The sequence below is a fragment of the Oncorhynchus mykiss genome, chromosome 2, assembly GCF_013265735.2.
Source record: "Oncorhynchus mykiss isolate Arlee chromosome 2, USDA_OmykA_1.1, whole genome shotgun sequence".
Lineage (NCBI taxonomy): Eukaryota > Metazoa > Chordata > Actinopteri > Salmoniformes > Salmonidae > Oncorhynchus > Oncorhynchus mykiss.
In genome coordinates, this window is record NC_048566.1 from 18164577 (window position 1) to 18188819 (window position 24243).

The following is a 24243-nucleotide window of genomic DNA, read 5'->3' on the forward strand; positions in this document are numbered from 1 at the left end:
ATAATACACACCATACTGCTTTACTACAGTATAATACACACTATACTGCTTCACTACAGTATAATACACACTATACTGCTTTACTACAGTATAATACACACTATACTGCTTTACTACAGTATAATACACACTATACTGCTTTACTACAGTATAATACACACTATACTGCTTTACTACAGTATAATACACACTTCACTGGATGAACATGAAGATTGTTTATGAGTGGAGTATGGTTCCTTTACCGTCTCCTGCCTTTGAGGAGTCAACAAATTAATTGGATGAATGGTTGGATAGAGAGAATAAGGGACAGAGGAATGGAGAGAGAGTTGGAGGGAGGGAGGGATAGAGAGGGTCCTAATCTCTTACTTTCTCCTGGTACTGTCGTCTTGAGGAGTCCAGGGACTGTATGAGAGCGGTGGCATGGCCAATGAACATGGCATAGCAGGTGGCACCAATGATCATACTGAGCATGGTGAGCCACACGTCTGTCATGCCCTCTGGAGCCTGGGCACCGTAGCCAATACACAACATGTGGCTCATCGCCTTGAAAAGGGCATAGGAGTACTGGATCCCCCACGTATCATTCTGGACGGAGAGCGAGATGGAGAGAGAGGTGGAGAGAGAGTTAAACAGGCCCTTCTACAGAGGGAGAGGTGGAGAGAGAGGTGGAGAGAGAGTTAATGTTACTGTAATTTAATTATTCCAATATGTTTTCATTAATTGAATAATCTATTTTATGAGAATTTGTAAGATTCTTGTTTGCATAAAATAGACGGAGACCAGTCTTATCAATAATAGGTAACATCATTTATTCTCGGAGCGCGCTGCCACGTTACCACGAGCAACAGTTTATATACAATAACATGACGTCATTTCATTGCTTCTAGAATGAATCCCCTCCTCCCGACCTAGAATTAAGTGAGTTTAAAAGTTCATTCCAACTCACTAACACACTCACAGGTCACACAACATAACTGAATTAACTTTTGACCCCTCACCATTATCGATCACCACTTAGCTGACAGTTCTAATTAACAGAAAACCTAGGAATGCACTCACTGCCTTATCTAAAACACCCCAGAGCTAAGTTTCTGTAGGGTCAACCATAGGTTAACTACCTTATCTGCTTACTTAATCCACAACCCATTCCTTTCTGCCTAGTTGGAATGGTGTTCATTAACTTTAATTACTCCTTGTCCGTGTCACACAATCCCTTCTTATGAACTAATATTGTTAATCAGATATAATAAAACAGAGTATAAGTTTACTTAGTTACAGTTCCATTTAAAATTAGAATATTGTTCAGTCATTTATTCCTAATATTCCTAACAGTTAAGCAGGCCCTTCTACAGAGGGAGTCCGAGAGGAAGAGAGAGAGATTGAGAGAGAGATGGAGAGAGAAATGGAAAGAGCGATGGAGAGAGAGGTGGAGAGAGAGATGGAGAGGTAGAGAGAGAGTTAAACAGGCCCTTCTACAGAGGGAGTCCGAGATGAAGAGAGAGAGGTCGAGAGAGAGATGGAGAGAGAGATAGAAAGAGAGGTGGAGCGAGATGTGGAGAGAGAGATGGAGAGGTGGAGAGAGAGTTAAACAGGCCCTTCTACAGAGGAAGAGGGAGAGGTGGAGAGAGAGATGGAGAGAGAGTTAAATAGGCCCTTCTACAGAGGGAGTCCGAGAGGAAGAGAGAGAGGTGGAGAGAGAGATGGAGAGAGAGGTGGAGAGAGGTCGAGAGAGAGATGGAGAGAGAGATGGAGAGAGAGATGGAGAGCGAGATCGAGAGAGAGATGGAGAGAGAGGTGGAGAGAGAGATGGAGAGAGAGGTGGAGAGAGAGATGGAGAGATAGGTGGAGAGAGAGATGGAGAGAGAGGTGGAGAGAGAGATGGAGAGATAGGTGGAGAGAGAGTTAAACAGGCCCTCCTACAGAGGAAGAGGGAGAGGTGGAGAGAGAGGTGGAGAGAGATGGAGAGAGAGATGGAGAGAGAGTTAAACAGGCCCTTCTACAGAGGGAGTCCGAGAGGAAGAGGGAGAGGGAGAAGAAGGTGGAAGGGAGGGAGGGATGAGTGGTACAACACTAGTTAAGGTAATAGCTACAACCTAGGCTAAAACTGTGGCTGTAAAGTGCTGGGTAGAGTTGCTTTTCTACTTCCTGCTGTGTAAAACAGACTACCAACAGGCAAAAAGCTAGAGGAAAATAATAATAGAATAGCTCTAAAATATCTTATCAAGCCAGTGTGTGTTTGCCAATAATGCAATGAAGCATATTTATCTCAGGCTGAGTGTGTGTGTGACTGCGTTTGTGATTGCTTGTGTGTGTGTGAGGCCAATTATATCCTGTTCTGTTAAATGGTCCGGCGGGTGGCACATGGCTTTCTCTGGGGGAAAACACTCAGCCTCAGCTGGCCTAGCAACAGTCACCCCGGCAACCACTGAGGAAACACTGCCGAGACGGGAGTCAGCGAAACACACAGCCGTGTGTGTATGTGTGCGTGTGTGTGTTCATATCTCCATCTACTCCATCAGTAGGATGTTTAAGTTGGGAGATGTGTTGGGAGATTTATTGTGTTGATAGTCCCTTTTATTCCAACCAGACATGCTGCTACATGAACCAATAAACTAACACAGAAAGTAAACAACGTCCGACACGAGGATACACACACACTCTGTCTCTGTCTACACACACACACACTCTCTCTGTCTACACACTCTCTCTCTGTCTACACACACACACACTCTCTCTGTCTACACACTCTCTCTCTGTCTACACACACACTCTCTCTCTCTGTCTACACACACACACTCTCTCTGTCTACACACACACACTCTCTCCCTGTGTCTACACACACTCTCTCTCTCTCTGTCTACACACACTCTCTCTCTATCTACACACACTCTCTCTGTCTAAACACACTCTCTCCCTCTGTCTACACACACTCTCTCTACACACACTCTCTCTCTCTGTCTACACACACTCTCTCTCTCTGTCTACACACACTCTCACTTTCACACTCTCTCTCTGTACACACACTCTCTCTCCCTCTGTCTACACACACTCTCTCTACACACACACTCTCTCTCTGTCTACACACTCTCTCTCTTTGTCTACACACACTCTCTCTCTGGCTACACACACAATCAGTCCACTACCCCGTAATCAGTGCACACACAAACACAATATCAATAATGTCACACACTGTGCACACAAGCCCTCCATTTGAGAGCGGGTCAACAACCCCCCACACATGTCTCAGTACCCATGTAACAAACTCACCACCTTGTTGTTCTTGGAGACCCAGCAGTCAGACAGAGAGACAGACAGACAGACACACAGAGTTTTATTTATTTTACCTTTATTTAACTAGGCAAGTCAGTTAAGAACAAATTCTTATTTTCAATGACTGCCTAGGAACAGTGGGTTAACTGGCCTAGGAACAGTGGGTTAACTGCCTGTTCAGGGGCAGAACGACAGATTTACCTTGTCAGCTCGGGGATTTGAACTTACTAGTCCAACGCTCTAACCACTAGGCTACCTGCCGCCCCTATACTCTAACCACTAGGCTACCTGCCGCCCCAATGTAACTTACCACCATGTTATTCTTGGAGACCCAGCAGTCCAGGGGGAAGTCCTGCAGCATGGGAACCAGGAACTGTAGACATCCGTCCCAGTGGCACAGCAGCAGCATCATGCCTATCAGGTTGACTATCCTCACCATGGCACTAGCCAGGTCATAGGTCATATGGAAGATCTGGAGGGGGAGAGTTTGACATCACTTTAGTTTATTGACGTCTTGCGCGGGCACCTTTTATGATAGTTGCCTCTTCCCCAATGAAGAGGTAGATCAGCTGCCCCCGTAGCGGTCTCTCTTTCCCCTATACTACGCTGACCTCTCCTTTCACCCTCTCAGCCTCTGCCTCTCTCCTCTCACCTCCCTCTCTACCTCCCCTCTGGCATGTTCCACTGACTGCCCTCTACCCTCTCTCTGGAGGATGTAACCAGTGAGTTGTGACAGTGGTAGTAAAGCATCTCTTTCCCTCCCTCCCCTCTTTCTCTACCTCCTCTCCCTGTGTTCCCGGCCTCTCACCTCCTCCCACTGGTGGATGTAGCGTATGAGTCGTGACAGGCGCAGCAGGCGTAGCAGGCTGAGGATCTTGGTGAAGCGTACGATGCGGAGGGCCCTGGCCGTCCTGTAAACCTCTGAGTCCAGCCGGGCCTCCAAGTCCACCATCAGGAAGATGTAGTCCACAGGGATGGACGACACAAAGTCCACCGCAAACCAGCTCTTTAGGTAGCGCTGACGGATAGCCCTGTGGTAGCATAGCATAATATAAAAGTCATTTCTATGGTTTCACAGTTAGCTTAGCACTGTATAGAACAACAGTTTATATTTATATGGTCTCACAGTTAGCTTAGCATAGCGTAGACCAACATTGATTCCTATGGCCCCAGTAGTTATGGTTCTTTAGAAGAAATAACAAACAACTCCATTCATTCACATTCTGGAAGAACACCACACAGGGAAGCATTGCCTCCAGCTCTGTGTCACACACACACACACACACACGCACACGCACACGCACACGCACACACACTGACTTGGGGTCTAGCAGTATCTCAGTGCTGTCCTCCTTGACGATACCGGTCCTGAAGTTGAGGACCAGGTCAACCAGGAAGAGAGTATCAGAGACCACGTTGAAGATGATCCAGGGAGGAGTGTTCTCATCCTTAAAGAAGGTGATTCCTACTGGCAGGATGATCAGGTTCCCCATCATCAAACACAACATGATCAGATCCCAGTAGAACCTGGGAGAGGAGAGGAGGGGAGGGGAGAGAGAAGGGTTCCCTATCACCAATACCAATGACATATCCCAATTGAACTCATTCCCTGTACTATATTTTTCACCAAATATCACACTCCTCTCTTTCTCTTTCTCTTTTCTGTGGGACTCCAGTTCTGGGATCATTAATGGAATGATCCAGATGAACTACGACAACTCTCACACACACCCCGTCTGTCTCTCAGACAGTCTAGTTCCAGAGCCAGCGGTGGGTTTATAACCGTGATATTGAATAAAAGGATTACTAGAGAAATACACTGGACAACTGCTGTGGGCGATAATGACGTCATCCTGACCTTGGAATATGGAGGTATGAGTTAGAAGAGAACAAATGAATAACATCACTTCTGTATCACACTGTGGCAAACACACACGCTAGAGGACACCACTATCTAACCCCCTACACACTGCTCCTTTAGTCTGGCAGAAGACACCACTATCTAACCCCCCTACACACTGCTCCTCTAGTCTGGCAGAAGACACCACTATCTAACCCCCTACACACTGCTCCTCTAGTCTGGCAGAAGACACCACTATCTAACCCCCTACACACTGCTCCTCTAGTCTGGCAGAAGACACCACTATCTAACCCCCTACACACTGCTCCTCTAGTCTGGCAGAAGACACCACTATCTAACCCCCTACACACTGCTCCTCTAGTCTGGCAGAAGACACCACTATCTCACCCCCTACACACTGCTCCGCTAGTCTGGCAGAAGACACCACTATCTCACACCCTACACACTGCTCCTCTAGTCTGGCAGAAGACACCACTATCTCACACCCTACACACTGCTCCCACTAGTCTGGCAGAAGACACCACTATCTAACCCCCCTACACACTGCTCCGGCTAGTCTGGCAGAAGACACCACTATCTAACCCCCCTACACACTGCTCCCACTAGTCTGGCAGAAGACACCACTATCTAACCCTCCTACACACTGCTCCCACTAGTCTGGCAGAAGACACCACTATCTAACCCCCCTACACACTGCTCCTCTAGTCTGGCAGAAGACACCACTATCTAACCCCCCTACACACTGCTCCCACTAGTCTGGCAGAAGACACCACTATCTAACCCCCCTACACACTGCTCCTCTAGTCTGGCAGAAGACACCACTATCTAACCCCCCTACACACTGCTCCCACTAGTCTGGCAGAATACACCACTATCTCACACCCTACTCACTGCTCCACTAGTCTGGCAGAAGACACCACTATCTCAACCCTTACACACTGCTCCCACTAGTCTGGCAGAAGACACCACTATCTCACCCCCTACACACTGCTCCTCTAGTCTGGCAGAAGACACCACTATCCCACCCCCTACACACTGCTCCTCTATTCTGGCAGAAGACACCACTATCTAACCCCCTACACACTGCTCCCACTAGTCTGGCAGAAGACACCACTATCTCACACCCTACACACTGCTCCTCTAGTCTGGCAGAAGACACCACTATCTCACACCCTACTCACTGCTCCACTAGTCTGGCAGAAGACACCACTATCTCAACCCTTACACACTGCTCCTCTAGTCTGGCAGAAGACACCACTATCTAACCCCCTACACACTGCTCCTCTAGTCTGGCAGAAGACACCACTATCTAACCCCCTACACACTGCTCCCACTAGTCTGGCAGAAGACACCACTATCTAACCCCCCTACACACTGCTCCTCTAGTCTGGCAGAAGACACCACTATCTAACCCCCTACACACTGCTCCTCTAGTCTGGCAGAAGACACCACTATCTCACCCCCTACACACTGCTCCACTAGTCTGGCAGAAGACACCACTATCTCACCCCCTACACACTGCTCCTCTAGTCTGGCAGAAGACACCACTATCTCACCCCCTACACACTGCTCCTCTAGTCTGGCAGAAGACACCACTATCTCACTCCCTACACACTGCTCCTCTAGTCTGGCAGAAGACACCACTATCTAACCCCCTACACACTGCTCCACTAGTCTGGCAGAAGACACCACTATCTAACCCCCCTACACACTGCTCCCACTAGTCTGGCAGAAGACACCACTATCTAACCCCCCTACACACTGCTCCTCTAGTCTGGCAGAAGACACCACTATCCCACCCCCTACACACTGCTCCTCTAGTCTGGCAGAAGACACCACTATCTAACCCCCTACACACTGCTCCCACTAGTCTGGCAGAAGACACCACTATCTCACCCCCTACACACTGCTCCTCTAGTCTGGCAGAAGACACCACTATCCCACCCCCTACACACTGCTCCTCTATTCTGGCAGAAGACACCACTATCTAACCCCCTACACACTGCTCCCACTAGTCTGGCAGAAGACACCACTATCTCACACCCTACACACTGCTCCTCTAGTCTGGCAGAAGACACCACTATCTCACACCCTACTCACTGCTCCACTAGTCTGGCAGAAGACACCACTATCTCAACCCTTACACACTGCTCCTCTAGTCTGGCAGAAGACACCACTATCTAACCCCCTACACACTGCTCCTCTAGTCTGGCAGAAGACACCACTATCTAACCCCCTACACACTGCTCCCACTAGTCTGGCAGAAGACACCACTATCTAACCCCCCTACACACTGCTCCTCTAGTCTGGCAGAAGACACCACTATCTAACCCCCTACACACTGCTCCTCTAGTCTGGCAGAAGACACCACTATCTCACCCCCTACACACTGCTCCACTAGTCTGGCAGAAGACACCACTATCTCACCCCCTACACACTGCTCCTCTAGTCTGGCAGAAGACACCACTATCTCACCCCCTACACACTGCTCCTCTAGTCTGGCAGAAGACACCACTATCTCACTCCCTACACACTGCTCCTCTAGTCTGGCAGAAGACACCACTATCTAACCCCCTACACACTGCTCCACTAGTCTGGCAGAAGACACCACTATCTAACCCCCCTACACACTGCTCCCACTAGTCTGGCAGAAGACACCACTATCTAACCCCCCTACACACTGCTCCTCTAGTCTGGCAGAAGACACCACTATCCCACCCCCTACACACTGCTCCTCTAGTCTGGCAGAAGACACCACTATCTAACCCCCTACACACTGCTCCCACTAGTCTGGCAGAAGACACCACTATCTCACACCCTACACACTGCTCCTCTAGTCTGGCAGAAGACACCACTATCTCACCCCCTACACACTGCTCCTCTAGTCTGGCAGAAGACACCACTATCTCACACCCTACACACTGCTCCTCTAGTCTGGCAGAAGACACCACTATCTCACACCCTACACACTGCTCCCACTAGTCTGGCAGAAGACACCACTATCTAACCCCCCTACACACTGCTCCTCTAGTCTGGCAGAAGACACCACTATCTCACTCCCTACACACTGCTCCTCTAGTCTGGCAGAAGACACCACTATCTCACACCCTACACACTGCTCCCACTAGTCTGGCAGAAGACACCACTATCTAACCCCCTACACACTGCTCCTCTAGTCTGGCAGAAGACACCACTATCTAACCCCCCTACACACTGCTCCTCTAGTCTGGCAGAAGACACCACTATCTAACCCCCCTACACACTGCTCCCACTAGTCTGGCAGAAGACACCACTATCTAACCCCCTACACACTGCTCCACTAGTCTAGCAGAAGACACCACTATCTAACCCCCCTACACACTGCTCCTCTAGTCTAGCAGAAGACACCACTATCTCACACCCTACACACTGCTCCTCTAGTCTGGCAGAAGACACCACTATCTAACCCTCCTACACACTGCTCCGCTAGTCTGGCAGAAGACACCACTATCTCACACCCTACACACTGCTCCTCTAGTCTGGCAGAAGACACCACTATCTCAACCCTTACACACTGCTCCTCTAGTCTGGCAGAAGACACCACTATCTCACCCCTTACACACTGCTCCTCTAGTCTGGCAGAAGACACCACTATCTCAACCCTTACACACTGCTCCTCTAGTCTGGCAGAAGACACCACTATCTCAACCCTCCTACACACTGCTCCGCTAGTCTGGCAGAAGACACCACTATCTCACACCCTACACACTGCTCCTCTAGTCTGGCAGAAGACACCACTATCTCAACCCTTACACACTGCTCCTCTAGTCTGGCAGAAGACACCACTATCTCACCCCCTACACACTGCTCCTCTAGTCTGGCAGAAGACACCACTATCTCAACACTTACACACTGCTCCTCTAGTCTGGCAGAAGACACCACTATCTCAACCCTTACACACTGCTCCTCTAGTCTGGCAGAAGACACCACTATCTAACCCCCTACTCACTGCTCCTCTAGTCTGGCAGAAGACACCACTATCTCAACCCTTACACACTGCTCCTCTAGTCTGGCAGAAGACACCACTATCTCACCCCCTACACACTGCTCCTCTAGTCTGGCAGAAGACACCACTATCTCACACCCTACACACTGCTCCTCTAGTCTGGCAGAAGACACCACTATCTAACCCCCTACACACTGCTCCTCTAGTCTGGCAGAAGACACCACTATCTCACTCCCTACACACTGCTCCTCTAGTCTGGCAGAAGACACCACTATCTCACCCCCTACACACTGCTCCTCTAGTCTGGCAGAAGACACCACTATCTAACCCCCTACACACTGCTCCTCTAGTCTGGCAGAAGACACCACTATCTCACCCCCTACACACTGCTCCTCTAGTCTGGCAGAAGACACCACTATCTCACCCCCTACACACTGCTCCTCTAGTCTGGCAGAAGACACCACTATCTCACCCCCTACACACTGCTCCTCTAGTCTGGCAGAAGACACCACTATCTCACACCCTACACACTGCTCCTCTAGTCTGGCAGAAGACACCACTATCTAACCCCCTACACACTGCTCCACTAGTCTGGCAGAAGACACCACTATCTAACCCCCTACACACTGCTCCTCTAGTCTGGCAGAAGACACCACTATCTCACCCCCTACACACTGCTCCTCTAGTCTGGCAGAAGACACCACTATCTCACCCCCTACACACTGCTCCTCTAGTCTGGCAGAAGACACCACTATCTCACACCCTACACACTGCTCCACTAGTCTGGCAGAAGACACCACTATCTCACACCCTACACACTGCTCCTCTAGTCTGGCAGAAGACACCACTATCTCACACCCTACACACTGCTCCTCTAGTCTGGCAGAAGACACCACTATCTAACCCCCTACACACTGCTCCTCTAGTCTGGCAGAAGACACCACTATCTAACCCCCCTACACACTGCTCCTCTAGTCTGGCAGAAGACACCACTATCTAACCCCCTACACACTGCTCCTCTAGTCTGGCAGAAGACACCACTATCTCACCCCCCTACACACTGCTCCTCTAGTCTGGCAGAAGACACCACTATCTCACACCCTACACACTGCTCCCACTAGTCTGGCAGAAGACACCACTATCTCACACCCTACACACTGCTCCCACTAGTCTGGCAGAAGACACCACTATCTAACCCCCTACACACTGCTCCACTAGTCTAGCAGAAGACACCACTATCTAACCCCCCTACACACTGCTCCTCTAGTCTAGCAGAAGACACCACTATCTCACCCCCTACACACTGCTCCTCTAGTCTGGCAGAAGACACCACTATCTAACCCCCCTACACACTGCTCCTCTAGTCTGGCAGAAGACACCACTATCTAACCCCCCTACACACTGCTCCCACTAGTCTGGCAGAAGACACCACTATCTAACCCCCTACACACTGCTCCACTAGTCTAGCAGAAGACACCACTATCTAACCCCCCTACACACTGCTCCTCTAGTCTAGCAGAAGACACCACTATCTCACACCCTACACACTGCTCCTCTAGTCTGGCAGAAGACACCACTATCTAACCCCCCTACACACTGCTCCTCTAGTCTGGCAGAAGACACCACTATCTAACCCCCCTACACACTGCTCCTCTAGTCTGGCAGAAGACACCACTATCTAACCCTCCTACACACTGCTCCCACTAGTCTGGCAGAATACACCACTATCTCACACCCTACACACTGCTCCACTAGTCTGGCAGAAGACACCACTATCTAACCCTCCTACACACTGCTCCGCTAGTCTGGCAGAAGACACCACTATCTAACCCCCTACACACTGCTCCTCTAGTCTGGCAGAAGACACCACTATCTCACACCCTACACACTGCTCCCACTAGTCTGGCAGAAGACACCACTATCTAACCCCCTACACACTGCTCCACTAGTCTAGCAGAAGACACCACTATCTAACCCCCCTACACACTGCTCCTCTAGTCTAGCAGAAGACACCACTATCTCACACCCTACACACTGCTCCTCTAGTCTGGCAGAAGACACCACTATCTAACCCCCCTACACACTGCTCCTCTAGTCTGGCAGAAGACACCACTATCTCACACCCTACACACTGCTCCTCTAGTCTGGCAGAAGACACCACTATCTCACACCCTACACACTGCTCCTCTAGTCTGGCAGAAGACACCACTATCTAACCCCCTACACACTGCTCCTCTAGTCTGGCAGAAGACACCACTATCTCACCCCCTACACACTGCTCCACTAGTCTGGCAGAAGACACCACTATCTAACCTCCTACACACTGCTCCCACTAGTCTAGCAGAATACACCACTATCTCACACCCTACACACTGCTCCACTAGTCTGGCAGAAGACACCACTATCTAACCCTCCTACACACTGCTCCGCTAGTCTGGCAGAAGACACCACTATCTAACCCCCTACACACTGCTCCTCTAGTCTGGCAGAAGACACCACTATCTCACACCCTACACACTGCTCCCACTAGTCTGGCAGAAGACACCACTATCTAACCCCCTACACACTGCTCCACTAGTCTAGCAGAAGACACCACTATCTAACCCCCCTACACACTGCTCCTCTAGTCTAGCAGAAGACACCACTATCTCACACCCTACACACTGCTCCTCTAGTCTGGCAGAAGACACCACTATCTAACCCCCCTACACACTGCTCCTCTAGTCTGGCAGAAGACACCACTATCTCACACCCTACACACTGCTCCTCTAGTCTGGCAGAAGACACCACTATCTCACACCCTACACACTGCTCCTCTAGTCTGGCAGAAGACACCACTATCTAACCCCCTACACACTGCTCCTCTAGTCTGGCAGAAGACACCACTATCTCACCCCCTACACACTGCTCCACTAGTCTGGCAGAAGACACCACTATCTAACCCCCTACACACTGCTCCCACTAGTCTGGCAGAAGACACCACTATCTAACCCCCTACACACTGCTCCACTAGTCTGGCAGAAGACACCACTATCTCACACCCTACACACTGCTCCTCTGGTCTGGCAGAAGACACCACTATCTCACCCCCTACACACTGCTCCTCTAGTCTGGCAGAAGACACCACTATCTCACACCCCACACACTGCTCCTCTAGTCTGGCAGAAGACACCACTATCTAACCCCCCTACACACTGCTCCCACTAGTCTGGCAGAAGACACCACTATCTCACACCCTACACACTGCTCCTCTAGTCTGGCAGAAGACACCACTATCTAACCCCCCTACACACTGCTCCTCTAGTCTGGCAGAAGACACCACTATCTAACCCCCCTACACACTGCTCCTCTAGTCTGGCAGAAGACACCACTATCTAACCCTCCTACACACTGCTCCCACTAGTCTGGCAGAATACACCACTATCTCACACCCTACACACTGCTCCACTAGTCTGGCAGAAGACACCACTATCTAACCCTCCTACACACTGCTCCGCTAGTCTGGCAGAAGACACCACTATCTAACCCCCTACACACTGCTCCTCTAGTCTGGCAGAAGACACCACTATCTCACACCCTACACACTGCTCCCACTAGTCTGGCAGAAGACACCACTATCTAACCCCCTACACACTGCTCCACTAGTCTAGCAGAAGACACCACTATCTAACCCCCCTACACACTGCTCCTCTAGTCTAGCAGAAGACACCACTATCTCACACCCTACACACTGCTCCTCTAGTCTGGCAGAAGACACCACTATCTAACCCCCCTACACACTGCTCCTCTAGTCTGGCAGAAGACACCACTATCTCACACCCTACACACTGCTCCTCTAGTCTGGCAGAAGACACCACTATCTCACACCCTACACACTGCTCCTCTAGTCTGGCAGAAGACACCACTATCTAACCCCCTACACACTGCTCCTCTAGTCTGGCAGAAGACACCACTATCTCACCCCCTACACACTGCTCCACTAGTCTGGCAGAAGACACCACTATCTAACCCCCTACACACTGCTCCCACTAGTCTGGCAGAAGACACCACTATCTAACCCCCTACACACTGCTCCACTAGTCTGGCAGAAGACACCACTATCTCACACCCTACACACTGCTCCTCTAGTCTGGCAGAAGACACCACTATCTCACCCCCTACACACTGCTCCTCTAGTCTGGCAGAAGACACCACTATCTCACACCCCACACACTGCTCCTCTAGTCTGGCAGAAGACACCACTATCTAACCCCCCTACACACTGCTCCCACTAGTCTGGCAGAAGACACCACTATCTAACCCCCCTACACACTGCTCCGGCTAGTCTGCCAGTAGTCTTTAACATAAATAAATGAAGGTGTTACTAAACCTCAGTAGATTCAAGTAGCACAGATAATAACATATTATCTGTCTCTGTGAGGCTCTGAGATTATGTACAAAGCAGACAGACCGAAGGAGAGAGAGACAAATATATATATTGTAGCGGTTTCAGGGACTGTGTGGTGAATGGGCGGTATGTGCCTGCAAGGTTTCTGTGTTTTCTGCTTGCCAGGACCATGGACAGCTAAGTGAAGTATTCCTCAGAGGCAGGCGCATGGACATCTCAGGGGAAACTTCTAGACTGTAGCGGAACAGCCACACCTGTCTCCAGTTGTAATTCGAGCCAAACTGCGGACAGCTGAAACCAATCAGGGCCTCTACTTAACCGCGCCCTGGTTTTCTGTCCTGGTTCTTTCCTTTGACCCCGGCAGGTGAACGAGTAGGAGGTGATTGGGGAGGTAGAGTGTACTGTGGAGAAGTTTTCCAGAAAAAAGGAACTGATGATTTCAACAAGGTTGGAACCCCCAAAGACCAAATTTGGAGGATCTTCAACTGGTGACGAAGTATTTACTGTGTTTGTTTTGAGTTGTGAATATGAGGAACGCTGCCTAAACCTGATAATAAAGTGGTTTAACCCTTCCCTTGGACTGGTGGTGTGTGTTTTGTATGTGTAAACGCTGCCTTACAAAGATATTGGCGCTGAAACCGCCACTATATATATATATATATATATATATATATATATATATATATATATATATAAACTCAGCTTAAAAGAAACGTCCCTTTTTCAGGACCCTGTCTTTCAAAGATAATTCGTAAAAACCCAAATAACTTCACATTTTCATTGTAAAGGGTTTAAACACTGTTTCCCATGCTTGTTCAATGAACCATAAACAATTCATGAACATGCACCAGTGGAATGGTCGTTAAGATACTAACAGCTTACAGGCAGGCGGTAGGCAATTAAGGTCACAGTTATGAAAACTTAGGACACTAAAGAGGCCTTTCTACTGACTCTGAAAAACACCAAAAAGAAAGCTGCCCAGGGTCTCTGCCCAGCTGCATGACCGTGCCTTAGGCATGCTGCAAGGAGGTATGAGGACTGCAGATGTGGCCAGGGCAATAAATTGCAATGTCCGTACTGTGAGATGCCTAAGACCGCGCTACAAGGAGACAGGACGGACAGCTGATCATCCTCGCAGTGGCAGACCACGTGTAACAACACCTGCACAGGATCGGTACATCCGAACATCACACCTGCGGGACAGGTACAGGATGGCAACACAACTGCCCGAGTTACACCAGGAACACACAATCCCTCCATCAGTGCTCAGACTGTCCTCAATAGGCTGAGAGAGGCTGGACTGAGGGCTTGTAGGCCTGTTGTAAGGCAGGTCCTCACCAGACATCACCGGCAACAACGTCGCCTATGGGCACAAATCCTCCGTCACTGGACCAGACAGGACTGGCAAAAAGTGCTCTTCACTGACGAGTCGCGGTTTTATCTCATCAGGGGTGGAGATGGGATTCGCGTTTATCGCCAATGGAATGAGCATTACAGCGAGGCCTGTATTCTGGAGCGGGATCGATTTGGAGGTGGAGGGTCCGTCATGGTCTGGGGCAATGTGTCACAGCATCACTGGACTGAGCTTGTTCTCATTGCATGCAATCTCAACACTGTGCGTTACAAGGAAGACATCCTCCTCCCTCATGTGGTACCCTTCCTGCAGGCTCATCCTGACATGACCCTCCAGCATGACAATGCCACCAGCCATATGTCAGTGTTCTGCCATGGCCAGCGAAGAGCCCGGATATCAATTCCATTGAACCCGTCTGGGACCTGTTTGATCGGAGGTTGAGGGCTAGGGTCATTTCCCCCAGAAATGTCCGGGAACTTGCAGGTGCCTTGGTGGAAGACTGGGGTAACATCTCACAGCAAGAACTGGCAAATCTGCTGGTGCAGTCCATGAGGAGGCGATGCACTGCAGTGCTTAATGCAGCTGGTGGCCACACCAGATACTGACTGTTACTTTTGATTTTGACCCCCCCCCCCTTTGTTCAGGGATGCATTATTCCATTTCTGTTAGTCACATGTCTGTGGAACTTGTTCAGTTTATGTCTCAGTTGTTGAATCTTGTTATGTTCATACAAATATTTACAAGTGTTAAGTTTGCTGAAAATAAACGCAGTTGACAGTGAGAGGACGTTTCTTTTTTTGCTGAGTTTATGTGTGAAGACACTAAAGAACAGACACCTTCCAGAGAACATCACATCACCAAACCTCATTAAGTCTCTACACATTAGGTTCCTTTGTCCAAGCTGGGTTGTGACAGCTGATACCAGCACATTTTTGTGCCCACAAACAAATGACAACAAATGACAACAAGTCTGGAGAAGGGAAGAATGGGAGGGATTTTTCTCAGGGGAAAGATTAAAATGCTTGATGCTCAGAAATGGGTGTCTGAATTGTTGCTGTGTGGTACAATACGTGCTGGGTACTTGCAGACCAGGCAGTCTGGCTGTTCTACACTAGAAAAAAAGTTACCAAAAGGTTAAATCAGCTGTCCTCGTAGGAGAACCCTTTTTGTTTCCAGGTAGAACTCATTTGAGATCCATGTAGAACCACAGAGAACCCCTAATGGGTTCTTCAAAGGGTTTGCCAATGGGAACAGCCGAAGAACCCTTTTAGGTTCTAGATAGCACCTTGTTTCCTAAGTGCATATGCCCTATGGCTCGGTGTGGTTGGCTAAAAGAGAACCAGATGCATAGGGAGAGAAATTAGTTCAATCTGTATTCATCCTGTTACACCCACATAAACCAATCTGTATTCATCCTGTTACACCCACATAAACCAATCTGTATTCATCCTGTTACACCCACATAAACCAATCTGTATTCATCCTGTTACACCCACATAAACCAATCTGTATTCATCCTGTTACACCCACATAAACCAATCTGTATTCATCCTGTTACACCCACATAAACCAATCTGGATGAATACGTTCCCAGATCTGTTTTTGCTGAACAGAGTTCCAGTCAATTTATTTAAGGAGATGAATGTCATAGAAATTCCAATTCTGAATTGTGAGATTCTCATTGACATCCTCACCAGTGTTCTATTCATGAGCAGACTGGAGTTGGAATGGAATTTCTGCTCTAATGGACTCCAACCAAGCAGTCATCTCTCTTAGTACAAGTCACTTCCTTCCTGTGTCTCAGTTCATTGTTTCCCTGTTAGAACTTGACAAAATGTAAATTACAACTAAGGTTCCGGTGTATGGGTAGACACACATGCAGAGACATGCTCAGCCACACCTTGAAGTATCTGCAGGTTATTAAAGAAATAGCAGAACATTTCTGACATGCAAATTAGTCTTATCTCATCTTCCTAATCTTAGCTGATACAGTACATACCAACTTCTCTCTCTTAAACAAAACTAAAGCATCTGGGACACATCTACTTTTCCCTCTCTCTATTTCCCTCTTTCTCCTTCCACCCTCTCGCTTTCATCTCTTTCTCCTTCCACCCTCTCGCTTTCATCTCTTTCTCCTTCCACCCTCTCTCTTTCCCTCTTTCTCCTTCCACCCTCTCGCTTTCATCTCTTTCTCCTTCCCTGTCTCTCTCTTTCCAATTTTCTCCTTCCCCCTCTCTCTTGTTACCCTCTTTCTCCTTCCTTCCTCCCTCTCTTTCCCCACTTTCTCTCCCCCCTGCCTCCCTGTATTCTCACAACTATTATTTTAGCTTTATTGGCCTGAAATATATGTATATCTAATATATGTTCTCTCCCTCTAATGTCTCTCTTAATACGTTTTTCTCCAACTGTCTCCCCCTCTCTTTCTGTTCCTCATTATGTCTTGGCTACTCGTATTATCTTAATGAGGTGAAGGGTGTGAGAGCTTATCACCAGACTCAACAAGATAGACTTTACACACACACACACACACACACACACACACACACACACACACACACACACACACACACACACACACACACACACACACACACACACACACACACACACACACACACACACACACACACACACACACACCTCCGGAGACCAAGGTCATCTTCAGGACAAAACACACATTAGGGCTTTGCCACTAAGCTCTCTGTCTTTCGTTCCCTCTATTGTTCCCTCCTCATCAGTCTGTCGCTCTCCCTTCTCTATTCCAATCTACAGGTACCTAATTGAAAGATTAGATGCCTGAATTATGCATAATGAATACACTACATGCATAATTTAGAATATTATGCATAATTTATGCATATTCAATTGTGATAACATAATGAATAATGCAGTCATTTACATATTGTGATGGAATGTGTGAATAGTAATAACCTCTAACCTCTCCTCTGTACCTCCCTCATCCCTCCATCTCCCTCCCTCCATCACCTGACTAGAATCAGAAGAGGGATAGCTGATCTCCATTGAGTTGTAGAGTGTGAGAAAGAAAAAAAAGAGAATGTGTGTGTGTTTGTATGTGTGTGTGTGCTTGTGTGTGTGCGTTCGATTGAGGCTGGAGGAACCAAAGTGGGCCAGGAGACTGGGGGATCAAGTAATCCATTGTTTCTGAGGCCTGTCTGGAGATTACTACTCTGTCTCTCTCGCCAGACAGAAACCACTCGACAGGTGGTTGATTATCCATCAGTCAACAAAGTTTTTTGAAAGTTTCAAACACACCCAAGGCTAGTGTAACAGTATAATTGTAGTCTGTCCCCTCGCCCCTACCCGGGCTCGAACCAGGGACCCTCTGCACACATAGACAACTGACAACCACGAAGCATCATTACCCATCGCTCCACAAAAGCCGCGGCCCTTGCAGTGCAACCAATACTTCAAGGTCTCAAAGCGAGTGACATCACCAATTGAAACGCTATTAGCACGCACCACTGCTAACTAGCTAGCCATTTCACATTGGTTACACTAGCAACCACCAGAAAATGTATCATCTAATTCCCTGAAGTGATTTTATTTATTTTTTATTTTACCTTTATTTAATTAGGCAAGTCAGTTAAGAACAAATTCTTATTTACAATGACGGCCTACCCCGGCTAAACCCTAACCCGGACAACGCTGGGCCAATTGTGCACGGCCCTATGGGACTCCCAATCACGGCCAGTTGTGATACAGGGTCTGTGGTGACGCCTCTAGCACTGAGATGCAGTGCCTTAGACTGCTGCACCACTCTGAGTTTTCAACATGTTTCCCCATCTAATTCCCTGAAGTGATTTCAACATGATGAAATGTTCACAGATATCCAATGCCTGAAGTTAAAGACATTTCATTTTAAGGATCACCTCACCTCATTCTAAGGACTGTCAATGTGACGGTTTTCTCAAAAAAGATTTGTGATTCTAAAACACTGTCAGTAAGTAGCCAGCAGGGGGTGTTGTGGTGGGTTCACTCACAAGACCACACACACAGGGCCAGGCCAGCAGGCCCAGATGTAAAACCCTGTCTTTATCAAATCAAATCAAATTGTATTTGTCACACACGCCAAATACAACCTTACCGTGAAATGCTTACTTACAAGCTCTTAACCAACAATGCCGTTCAAGAAATAGAGTTAAGAAAATACTTACTAAATGAACTAAAGTCAAAAATAATAAGTAACAATAAAATAACAATAACGAGGCAATACACAGGGGGTACCGAGTCAGTGTGCGGGGGTACAGGTTAGTCGAGTGCTAACATGCGTGCTTTGTCCTGAACTTGTCCACATTCTTATTATGCCCACATTTTAGACACGATTGAAAGACCAGGTCAAGATCAGGACAAAGGACGCATGTTAGCGGCAGGTATAAACAGGGCTTATGCGTGATTGATTTTTATGGGCAAGCACAGTGACAACTTACATCACAGATATTTCACACAGAGAACACACAGTGTGCGTGTGGTGTGTGTGTTGTGCATGTATGTGCGTGTGGTGTGTGTGTTGTGCATGTATGTGCGTGTGGTGTGTGTGTTGTGTGTGTAACACATCATGTCTCACTATATCCTTTATCAGATTGGTTCAATTAACCTACTGCAGTGGGCTAAATCAGGGTCACACACAGTGTTTCTTGATAGACAAACAAATCTACTTTGAAACTAAAATACACACCTCACACACATGGTTATGGGCTTAAAAAGAGGACCCTGTACTATGTCAGATATAGAGTTAAAATGTATTCCATTTTGAGTTCGCATCCCAATATTACACTTTATATACATCACAGAAGACTGAAATATAACAAAACTGTTTGACATAGAAACACCAGATTTTCATTGCTTTTTTGAAATAATGCTTATTACTTATAAAAGTCTGAAAAATATGAATAACATTTCACCCGTGAAGCCACTAGGTCATTTGACTGCAGGAAAGGGCTACAAAACTACAGTAAAAAGAAACTAGACAGGATACAGCACATTCTAAGAAAGTATCTTCCTCCCTCTCTCTCTCCCTTCCTCTCCCCTCCCACTCCCTCCCCCTTACGCTCCCCTCCCTCTCTCTCCCCCCTCCTTCTCTCCCATCTCTGTCTTTCACCCTCCCTCTCTCCTCATTCTCTCCCCTCTCTGTCTTTCCCCCTCTCTCTCTCTCCTCCCACTCCCATCCTTCTCTCCCCCTCCCTCTCTCCCCTCCCTCTCTCCTCATTATCTCCCCTCTCTCTCTCCCTTCCTCTCCCCTTCCTCTCTCTCTCCCCTGTCTCTCCCCCTCCCTCTCTCCCCTCCCTCTCTCCTCATTCTCTCCCCTCTCTCTCTCCCTTCCTCTCCCCTCCCTCATTCTCTGCCCTCTCTGTCTTTCCCCCTCCCTCTCTCCCCTCCCTCTCTCCTCATTCTCTCCGCTCTCTGTCTTTCCCCCTCCCTCTCTCCTCATTCTCTCCCCTCTCTGTCTTTCCCCCTCTCTCTCTCCCTCTCCCCTCCCACTCTCTCCCCCTTACACTCCCCTCCCTCTCTCTCTCCCCTCCTTCTCTCCCCTCTCTGTCTTTCCCCCTCCCTCTCTCCCCCTTCCTCTGATTCCCTTCCTTCAATTCTCCCTCTATTCACAAATCCTCTCTTTCACTCTCTATTCTAAGGAGCTTCTACTAACTTAGTAACAAGGACGTTCCTGAAGGATGTTCCCCAACTTCATCATCAGCTCACCACCAGCCAGCCTGCACGTCCCGTCTCTTCTCTCCCTCTGTCTTTCCTCTCAGGGTACATCCCATTAGCTTCCCCTTCTCAGCCTCTCCTTAACTGGTCTGAAAGACTTGATAAACTGTGAAAACCTCGTCAAATCTCTTCAGTGGTTATGAGGGAAAGGAAAGGACTCAAGGAGATGAGGCTATAGAGGTCAAATGAAGACACAGCCTCTATTCATTGATATGGATGGAATGGAGTAGCCTACATGAGATTTGATAGGGGTGACATGCTCTCTCTCTATGCTGCCCTGTCTTTCACACCTCTTTCTCTCCCCCTCTCTCTTTCCATCCCTCCCTCTTCTCTCTTCCTCTATTCATAGTGTTATGGTTACTGATGTGACGTTGCTGTAAGGGTGTTTCACCCACACTCTGTCTGACCTGTTCCCTCCACTGTCTTATATATCCTCAACACATCTCTCTCCCTCTGATCATCCCTTTATCCATCCATCCATCCATCCATCCATCTCCATATCACTCCTCTCTTTCCTTCCTTCCTTCCTTCCTTCCTTCCTTCCTTCCTTCCTTCCTTCCTTCCTTCCTTCCTTCCTTCCTTCCTTCCTTCCTTCCTTACTTCCTTACTTCCTTCCTTCCTTACCTGAAGGAGGATGGACATACTGTATTCTCCCTCTGGGTCATGGCCCCACTGTGTCTTTCACCTCGTCTCTCTCCCATCCAAAGACTCCCAGACTCCCTCTCCACTCCCTCACTCTGCCTCTCCACCCCACCCTCTCCCTCCCCCCTGGCAAGGCTGTATGGTCTGTATGGAGCTGAAGTGACTGTCAGAGTGCATGATATTTTCCATTCCCTAGGGCTGTAAGGGTGTATGGTGCGTACCTGAAGTTACTGTAAGGGTGTATGGTGCGTACCTGAAGTCACTGTAGGGGTGTATTGTGCGTACCTGAAGTCGCTGTAGGGGTGTATGGTGCGTACCTGAAGTCGCTGTAGGGGTGTATGGTGCGTACCTGAAGTCGCTGTAGGGGTGTATGGTGCGTACCTGAAGTTACTGTAAGGGTGTATGGTGCGTACCTGAAGTCACTGTAGGGGTGTATTGTGCGTACCTGAAGTCGCTGTAGGGGTGTATGGTGCGTACCTGAAGTCGCTGTAGGGGTGTATGGTGCGTACCTGAAGTCGCTGTAGGGGTGTATGATCCACTCCCCTGCTGATTTGAGTCTCTCCTGCTCCATGGCCACGGCCTTGTGGGACCCAAACATGCGCAGGCTGAACTTGTTGACCCCCGGCTGCAGCATGGCTCCAAACTGTCTCTGGATGAAGGTGGACTGGTTGGAGTAGCTGTAGTCCTCCCCGTCTAGACCCATCCCAAACCCCCCCATGCCCCCCGTCCCAGACAGACTCCCCATCTCCGGCGTGCCCGCCACGGTGTTACAAGCCGTGGTTGTCGTGGTTTCCGGGCCCAACGCTACGACGACCACTCCGGTGCCGGTGGAGGAGGAAGTGGAGGCAAGGGCGGCGCGTGACGAGGAAAAGCCAACAGAACGCTGCTGGGTGGAGGAGAAGGGGGCTGGAGGAGGGGGCAGGGGGACAGGGGTGGTCGGGGTTCCAGCTGAACGGAAGGGGAGGCCGTCTCTGGTGGCACTCAAGATGGAGAGGCGCCGTCGCCCCCCTCCAGAACCGGACCCCTCGACCCCTGACCTGTCACCCTCCAGCGATGCCTGGGAGAGGCGGTACCCTGGGGAGGGCAGGCTGCCCTTACTGCGCCTCTTAGAGTCTCCTCCACTACGACCCGGCCGACCCTCACCCCCGCCAGGGGGCCCAACACCTCCCGCCACCCCATCCATCCCCTAACCAGGGAGAAGGGGGGCAAAGGGAGATCAATAGAACCTGTCACTCTCAGATTCACTCTGTCACTCTCAGACCTGTCACTTTCAGATTGTCAAAACGGGACAATATGTCCTGTCAATGTTCAACTAGGAGCCTAATAACAGGCTACTAGCTAAGACTGTCTGGGGGAAGAGAAAGGTGGTGATTAAATAGTTGACCTCAAGTTTTTATAATCTCCAATGGAGATTGTAGTGATCTGTCTCCTCTCCACTGATCTGTGCATCCTAACCCCACCTCTGGGTGTTTGCCACTTAAAAACAATAGATTTGTCACTCCAAAAATATGATGGCAGGTACGCACTTTCTCTTATCTCCTCCTTTCCCCAGCTCGCTTTTCTTCATGGAGATGTCTCCATCCTCCCTTGTTCTCCTGGCCTGAGGCCCACCTTCTCCTTTCTACTGCCGCCCTCAGCGTTTCCACAACAGGCATATTGGCACCTAATTCCTGGTCTCTCTCTCAGGGATAATGACGCAGGTCGCTCTTTGACCCTCCCTCTCTGGTTGTCAAGGATATGTCTCCTTCTTGCTCTCATCGACACATGGTAGTATTCTGTAAGAGTTCATCTTGACAGTGGATGAGAGGTGGTAGTTTTGGGTGGTTGGCTACCTATGAATGACAAGTACACGTGAGCCTCATCAGCACGGATCGGTTTGTTTTAACGGACACAAACGGGCACGAGACACACACAGACAGACACTTGCACAGTCTGACTCACCAACGCACGGATTTATACTGAACCACGCTTTCAAACATAGACAGAGATACACACACAGACACGAACATAAGCAAGAGTACATATGCAAGTGGTCGTACCCCCAATTTAGTCCACATTCGCCTAATATCCCCTTTGTCCGGGCACGTAAAACAAGACAAGCTGTTAGCGTCAGCATTAGGGTTATTTTCGGAATTCAGTTCGGAAACACACAAACAGAACAGACAACCTGGGCATGTGCAGAATATGTGACGTCTCCAAACCCGCCCGGATAAATGTTCTGCTATTTCAGACGCGTTTCCCCTCCTCTTCCACTTCTCCAGTCAGTCCCAATGACATCCTTGGACCGTAACAGCGACATCATTGGAGCCCATCCTATTCGTTTACGATTAACAAAACCTATGTTTCATTTACATGTTTTTGACGAATCTTGATGAATAAAACCATGCAAGGAAATTAAGTGCACTTAAATGAATTATATCCATGAAGTCCTGTTCCAACCGGAATAACTTGTTGAGCTTGAGAAGGTATAGCCAAATATTTAAATAGGCAATTCTATGGCCAATCATAACTCAAAAGGAACGCGACACCAGTCTTAATACTCTGATTCCGATTGCAGACTGACTTCCAAAACGCCCGTCACCTCTCAGGCATGCACGCACGCAACTGAAATATTAAATAAATAAATACACACAAAGGTCTGGATCTAATCTACTTGTTACCATGGCAGCCGCATCCCCATCACCCTTCCTTCCCCAGGCTGCAAGCCCAACCGGCGCAAGAAGCACACAGCACAGGTATGGGTGCCGCGTCATCCACCCCAATACAACCGGGGAATTGCGCGAGGGAGGGAAATAAAGAGAAAGAGAGAGAGGTGCGTTGAAGGACAAATCCAACCCAATATATATATTTTTTTTTTTCATTATTCCCAAATTGTCACTTGCCACATCCTCTTGATGATGCAACATGCATAATATGATGCTTAACGACCATTTCTGAGTGGATTTTCCCTTAAGGAGCAATAGAGCAAGCGGAAGAAAAGGGACATGGGAGAGAAGATAAGAAACAAATGAGACAGTTAA

The 24243-nt window shown here is 48.7% G+C and overlaps 1 protein-coding gene across 2 annotated transcripts in view; it reads right to left on the minus strand.

Annotated features, from left to right (window-relative positions):
* Positions 1-23928, minus strand: part of LOC110534274 (potassium/sodium hyperpolarization-activated cyclic nucleotide-gated channel 1) — a 30780-nt gene extending 6852 nt beyond the window's left edge. Inside the window, exons 1-6 of one of the 2 annotated variants that reach the window (XM_036940172.1) lie at positions 23884-23928; positions 21733-23055; positions 4591-4797; positions 4079-4301; positions 3581-3742; positions 367-585 (exon numbers count right to left, since the gene is read on the minus strand). In XM_036940172.1, coding sequence (XP_036796067.1) covers positions 367-585; positions 3581-3742; positions 4079-4301; positions 4591-4797; positions 21733-22406 — 1485 coding nt within the window. In that variant the 5' untranslated portion in view covers positions 22407-23055; positions 23884-23928. Of the gene's footprint in view, positions 1-366; positions 586-3580; positions 3743-4078; positions 4302-4590; positions 4798-21732; positions 23056-23262; positions 23839-23883 lie in introns of those variants that run through there. The other variant, XM_036940168.1, reaches the window with a different exon arrangement.
* Positions 23929-24243: the final 315 nt, after the last annotated feature.